The sequence below is a fragment of the Lynx canadensis genome, chromosome B3 (genome assembly GCF_007474595.2).
Source record: "Lynx canadensis isolate LIC74 chromosome B3, mLynCan4.pri.v2, whole genome shotgun sequence".
NCBI classification, from domain to species: domain Eukaryota; kingdom Metazoa; phylum Chordata; class Mammalia; order Carnivora; family Felidae; genus Lynx; species Lynx canadensis.
In genome coordinates this window covers 71,100,571-71,108,094 of record NC_044308.2, presented here as the reverse complement: position 1 = coordinate 71,108,094, position 7,524 = coordinate 71,100,571, and the positions used below count along the sequence as shown (strand labels likewise).

Sequence of the window (7,524 nt, the reverse complement as noted above, 5' to 3'; positions counted from 1 at the left end):
AATTTGGTTTCCTAATATTTCGTTGAAAATTCTTTGCATGTATATTAATTGGGGATATTGGCAGTAGTTTTCTTGTAGTGTCTTTTTTTGGCTTTGGTATCAAGGTAATGGTGGCCTTGTATCATCCTTAGTAACAATACTTTGGCAGCCATACATGAGACAAAGTGGGAGCTTTGAGATCTGTACAAGAGATTGTGAAACCCCAGTGCAGCCCATGATCAAAGAGGACCATTTTGAGTAGGCAGATCCATGCCCAAGTGGCAGACTCACTAACCTGGTTCCTAAGTATAGATTCAGAAACAGCCCCATCTCTCTGTGGACTTGGCTAAACTATATTTGGCCTTAGTTTCACCACCAACACCATCCATCCACCAAAGGACATGGTAGGGGTCACACTTGCCTGTGCCTGCCAACCTCAGTCTGGCTATGGCCCCTGAAGTGCCCTGTGACCCAGCTCTAGCCTTAGTAATGCCAAGGGACTGGGTTGTAGACACATGTTCATGTCCCTGAAGCAGGCCCTATGAACTTGGTCCAACTGTAGATCCTGAAATGGCTGTTTAACTCAGCCATAGACCAGGAACACTCCTGCTGCCAAGTATCAAAAAGTAAAAATACCTAGGGATAAATTTAATTAAGGAGGTGAAAGATCTATACACTGAAAACTTTAGGACATTGATGAAAGAAGTTGAAGAAAGACACAAACAGATGGAAAGATATCCTGTTCATGGATTAGAAGAATTAATATTATTAAAATGCCCATCCTACCAAAAGTCGTCTATAGACTCAATGCAATTAAGTATGAAAAGTGAGAAATGTGTTAAGTAACTTGAGGTGGTAATCATTTCACAATGTATACATATATTAAATCATCATGTTGTATATCTTTTTTTTTTTTTAATTTTTTTTTCAACGTTTATTTATTTTTGGGACAGAGAGAGACAGAGCATGAACGGGGGAGGGGCAGAGAGAGAGAGGGAGACACAGAATCAGAAACAGGCTCCAGGCTCTGAGCCATCAGCCCAGAGCCCGACGCGGGGCTCGAACTCACGGACCGCAAGATCGTGACCTGGCTGAAGTCGGACGCTTAACCGACTGCGCCACCCAGGCGCCCCATCATGTTGTATATCTTAAAAAACTTGCTGTGCAACTTAAAATATAAAAATTTTATTTGTCAATCATACTTCAATAAAGCAGGAAAAAATGAAGGAGAAATATATACTTTCTTATATAAACAAAACTGAGAAATTTACTGCCAAGTAGACTTGCACTATGAATAATGTTTAATTTTTCAGTCAGAAGGAATGTGATACCAGATGGACACGTGAATCCACCAAAGAAATGAAAAGCATTGGGAATGGAATAAAAGAAACATTTATGGTAGCAATATTTTGTGTTTATGGCATAAGTAAAAGTAAAATTTATAACATAAAAATACCCGAAAGGATGAGAGTGAGGAATTGGGGATATACTGGTGTAAGTCTCTTTCACAACACATGAAGTAGTATGATATTATTTGAATTTAGACTCCGACTAAATATTTTAAACCCTAGAAAAACAATTTTAAATATTTTAAACAGATAAAAATAATAGGGAAGTGATGGAGTTAAAGTAGATTCATAAAAAATAACACAAAGAAGGCAGGAAAGAAAAAGGGAAAGAACTGAACAGAAAGAATAAAGAGAATGTAATTAGCAAAATGGTCATTTTAATCCAATCACATTGGAAATTAGATTAAATATAAATGATCTAAAGAAACTAATTAAGAGACGGAGAGTATAAATTAGAAAAAAAGGGACCATGCAACAAAATACTGTCTATAAAAAGTCCTCTTTAAATAAAAATAATTAAAAGTAAAATACTAGAAAAACATGCACGATTCAAACATTGAACAAAAAGAAGTTGGAATAGCCACTTTAATATTAGACAAAGTAGACTTCAGAATGAAGAACATTACCAGAAAGAAGGACACTATATGACTCAAAAGGGGTCATTTCTCCAGGAAAAAAAGGTAGGAGATGCCTAACAACACAGCTTCAGGATCCATAAGCAAAATCTGATTGAAGTGAGGTTAACTCACGCAGTGAATTTTACTTATTGGTGTCTTATTAGCAGAACAAAGCTGACCTGGGAGAGAAAGCCTGCTCCCAAAGAAAGGGAATAACCCTTTTCAAGCCACTCAGTGAGTCAACAGGAATGAGGATGAGAGATCTGATGTCATAACTCTGAAACTGATAGATAAGAGAGTCCAAATCTCAAAAAAATGAATAAAATCGAATATAAAGGAACATAAAAATAACCAAAAAACTTGTATTACAGCTAAACAGGTGTTGCTGTAGTGATTGCATCATCATAAGAGTAATTTGTCTATTGAACAAAATAGACATTGGCTCTAAGAATAGCATGAGAGTTTCTGATCACCAGTGGGAAACTGAGTCCCAAAGGCCAATCAGTGGGCTCCTGAGGGAAGAGAACATTGGGGATATAACTGATAATCTTCTGTCATGAATTCTCACTTTTGGTCCCAGGAGACTATATCCCTTAGGAGGAATCAGATACAGATTTCAGAGAAACATAAATAAGTCTCTGTTGTGTAGCATATATGCCAATTTTTCTCCAAATGAATGTCCTGTGCCCAGCAATGTAAACACCTTCTGTGGGCTGCTGGATGCCAAGGATGCCACATCCTCCATCGTGCCTGCCTCTTGCTGCAGTGCAAACAGAAGATTTCAGGTCAGACCTGCCAGTTCTATGAGGAGGTAGGTTTGGAAGAGATACAAGTTTAGGAGAGTTCTTAGGTGTGTCTTCTAGCTCTGCCTTCTTTTATGTGGTTGTGGAAACAATAGCACCTCAAGTTACATGAAGAATGTAAGGACATTCATCTTTGCAACTAAGAGGGCTGGGAATCAAGGAAGTGAGAGAGATGAGGATGAGGAAGTATGGAAAGTCCATCCTTAGTAACCAGGAGGTATATCCACTCAGAACCAGCTCTTTGGGGGAAACAGCATGTTAGGGAAGTGACATCTGGAAATGACTGGCAAAGTGGCGATGAGGAGCAGGGCAGAAAAAACTTCAGCTCTCTCTTATTTTAGCCGTGTCCGGCTCTGCCACAGAGCAGATGATCAGCCATTTCGAGGAGGGAAAACATGACTGAACACGCCCACTTGGTGGGTTCATTCCCACATGGCTTACAAAGTCATTGCAATCCTCATAGACATTAATCACCAAATATTGCCTCCTTTTACACCTCTTTCCTCATGGATTCTTTGACTTCTGGGTTACACTGAATTCCTGCTACAGAGGAATTACTCAATGCTTGATATTGCCAAACATGATCCAGTCACAAACCAAAGAGGAGCCTTACAGTGAAGTGTGATGTGGAAAATTCTGAACTTCCCTGATCCCTTGTGTCACCAATTGAAATCATTAAGATCACCCTTAAAGCTATGACATTATGCAATCTGGAAAGTCATGCATTTTATAACTGATACATTAATAAATATTCTTAGCTAGAATAATTAAAATAATCTGGGTCTGTATTCTGCACTTATATTTTTCTTGAATAAATGTCATCACTCAATCGTGTCACTTGGGTCATTTAGGTCCAAATGATGACTGTCCTTCACTAGTGAAGGGGATCCTAAAATAAATTAATAAATTAAGACAAAACTACTAACAATGGAATTGTAGACAATTTCATAGGCTTTGTTTTCCTTTCACACATGGAAATCACACATCTACAACTAAAGCAGAAAAGGAAATTTTCACAAAAATTCTCCTTCAACTTCCCAAAACAATGCAACCTTCCACATCTAAAGTAGGATGTGGGCAACAGAGGGAGTGAGGAAGTAGGAGGGGAATCCTTGTCTAGAGGGGACAGTTTATGGCTCCCACCACTGTTCCTGGTTCCCAGAGGCCTCTGCTTGGGATTATCTGACATTTGTGAGCCTCTGCCTCTATCCATAACCCAAAATAGAGGCTTTACTAAGTATCATGACACTTTAGGCAAAACCCTCAAAAATCCTCAAATAATATACCAGATACATGCTCAGTTTTTCTACCTGTAAGTAGGGATTTAACCTAGACCAAAATTTTATAGAAGTATTTAAGTCATCACGTAAAAGAACCAATATGAAAGCCATTATGTAGATGTCTGGGAGTTCAAATTTTTATTTACTTAACTATGATGAACACTGAATAATAGATGGTACGTTTGATGTTTTTGTCTCCATTATTGGATGATCTTAGGATGCCAAAACTTATAATTCCAACACTGATCCAGAATAACACTGAAATGTATAAATATTTCTGCACCTTGTTACCTTTCTCCCTCTTCTGATGCCTAACTTTTTTATCTCTGATTCCAAAGATTTAAGTAATTGAAATTCTGTGTCAAATTTTAAGGGTCTATATATCTTAATCTATAGATAAAAGTACATGATTTTCTTACCTACTTTTGTTAGTACTGTCATTAACATTCTTCAAGCTGCTTATCACATAAGATCTTTTCTTTTACCATGAGAAGATTCTGAAAGAGAAATGGGAGAATACAGAGATTCAAAATCTGATCATACCAGCACTCTGAAAGGTTGATAGTCTTTAGCAGTATAGTTATATTATTTATTTAATGGAATTACAAAATCTGAAGGAGTTTGGGATCTCTACAAAGGAAATATTCCTGAGGATTAAGGTCATCTTTGTCATTGACACTTCTTCCTCTCTACCCCTTTAGGAAGCCATGAATATGTCAGGAGTCAACACAGTGACCGAATTCATACTACTGAGTTTTCCGTGCTCCAGAGAGATTCAGGTCCTCCTTTTCGTGTTGTTCTTTGTGTCCTACATCCTGACACTGATGGGGAACGGGGCCATTGTCTGTGCAGTGAAGCTGGATCACAGGCTTCACACCCCCATGTACATTCTGCTGGCCAACTTCTCATTCCTGGAGATCTGTTACATCAACACCACTGTTCCCAATATGTTAAAGAACTTCCTATCTGAGACCAAAACCATCTCTTTCACTGCTTGCTTCTTCCAGTTCTATTTCTTCTTCTCCATGGGCATTACTGAGACTTTCTTACTGCCCCTCATGGCTTTTGATCGGTACTTGGCCATCTATCGGCCTCTCCATTATCCTAACATCATGAGTAGCCACTTCTGCATGAACCTGGTGGCCCTCTGCTGGGTCACAGCCTTCCTCTGCTATCCAGTCCCTATCTATTTTATCACACAACTCCCCTTTTGTGGTCCCAATACCATTGACCACTTTGTCTGTGACCCTGGTCCTCTTCTGGCTCTGTCCTGCATCCCTGCCCCTGGAATTGAGCTTTCCTGTTCTATATTGAGCTCTCTTATTATCTTCATCAGCTTATTCTTCATCCTTGCGTCCTATACCCTGGTTCTCAGAGCAGTGTTGCGTGTCCCTTCAGCAGCTGGCCGACGTAAGGCCTTCTCCACCTGTGGTTCCCACCTGGCTGTGGTGTCTCTCTTCTATGGATCCATCATGGTCATGTACATCAGCCCAACCTCTGGAAATGCAGCTGGGATACAGAAGATTGTAACCTTGTTCTACTCATCAGTGACCCCACTTATAAACCCACTGATCTATAGTCTCCGGAACAATGACGTGAAGGCTGCCTTGAGAAAAATTCATATGTGCACAAAAATTAGTCAAAGCAAATGAGTACTCATTCTAGTGTACCTAGACCAGCCCCAATCCACAGACTCATCTTATAGAGCCACTATTTTAGATAAATATGTGACATATATTTGGGAAAAGTGAAGGAGGCTACAGTGATTACTAAAGGTGACTCAAACACTAATGACAGTAGCAGAAGTTTCTTTTCCTGAGTCAATTTTGAAATCCTCCATTTATAAAGTAAGGACCAGATTACATTCTTCTTATCTTTTATCTATGCAAGATAATTAAGATACCTGGAAACAGGATCACATTTTTAAAATGGTTAGCCCTTAGGGGCATCACAATTTGGGTTAGTTTCATGTGAAGGGAGGTTGAGTTGAATGCACAGCCCAAAAGAGGAAAAGCCAGTGATTCTAAGAGATTGAGATGAAGACAGATGCAGATGAATTTGATGACTGCTCCCTGGTTATTTGACCTAACAGTTCAGTCAAAAAATAAATTAGTCAGTTGGCTTCTGGGGTTGGTACACTTAATTCACCCATTCATTTACCTCTCTGATATCCCTCCCTTTGTGAAACTCACATTATCATGAGAGAGACAGTTAAGCAGATAAAGATCTATAATACCAGAGGTACTATAAGAGGAAAAACAGAGAATCAATACAAAAATTGTAGTGGTAGGATAGGGCATAACTTAGATCAGAGTATCAGAGAGTATTTTTGTGAGGAGGTGATATTTTAATGTAAGGGAATAAGCCATGCAGAAATCTAGGGGAATTAAATTCCACATAAGTGCAGGTGTAATTAAGGGGTTTTCAAAGATAATAAAGGTTAATTTTGGCCATCCTGAAGAAAATGGTATATGAAACTGGAGAGATAGGAATCTGATTACTAGAAACTTCAAGGTCACAATAGAATATTTTATCTGAACTTTGAGGAAGCCTGCTCAATACTATATACTAAGGGTAAGACTTAATAAAAATTGTAATTTAATAAAAATCTCACCTTGGGTGGCTCAGTTGGTTAAGCATCTGACTTCATTGTAGGTCATGATCCTACCATGCATGAATTCGAGCCCTGTGTTGGGCTCTGTGCTGACAACTTAGAGCCTGGAGCCTGCTTCAGATTCTGTGTCTCCCTCTCTCTCTGTTCCTCCACCACTCATGCTCTGTCTCTCTCTGTCTCTCAAAGATGAATAAATGTTAAATAAAAAAAAGAAAGAGAAATATTAATTTAAAAAGAAAAGGAGTGAAATGAAGATTTGTGACTCATAAAATCTTATATTGGTAAAAAGTCAAGTTCCCAGTTACAAATTTTCTTTAAAGCAAATTCCCCATTTAAATTGTATTAGATAATGTAGTTAAATGAGCAAGTTGGTACATAAAAATCTAAGTAATATGTAATATATCTGCACACATGAAACTATATTCCAGTTAACACCATCCTGAGAAAAGTTCTTAGCAACTGGGGATAGAAACTTCTTTGATCTGTAATAGACATTTTCAAAACCCTGAGTCTAACATCATACTTGTGAAAATGAATGCTTTTCCTCTAAAATCAGGAACAAGACAAAAATGTTTTCTCTCACCACTTCTTTTTTTTTTTTTAACGTTTACTTATTTTTGACAGAGACAGAGAGAGACAGAGAGAGAGAGAGAGAGAGAGAGAGAGGAGAGAGAGAGCCAGAGCATGAGCAGGGGAGGGCAGAGAGAGAGGGAGACACAGAATCCAAAGCAGGCTCCAGGCTCTGAGCTGTCAGTACAGAACCCCACACGGGGCTCGAACTCACAGACCACAAGATCATGACCTGAGCTGAAGTTGGACGCTCGACCAACTGAGCCACCCAGGAGCCCCAGTTCTCATCACTTCTATTCAACGTTATACTGA

General features: G+C 38.8%; 1 protein-coding gene across 1 annotated transcript; it reads left to right on the top strand.

The window, feature by feature from the left end:
- The first annotated feature begins 798 nt into the window (after positions 1-798).
- On the top strand, positions 799-5,680 carry LOC115517194 (olfactory receptor 11H6-like). Its single transcript, XM_030320315.1, has 2 exons — positions 799-805; positions 4,734-5,680. The coding sequence occupies exons 1-2, from the start codon at positions 799-801 to the stop codon at positions 5,678-5,680; spliced, it is 954 nt and encodes a 317-aa protein (XP_030176175.1).
- The last annotated feature ends 1,844 nt before the right edge of the window (positions 5,681-7,524 follow it).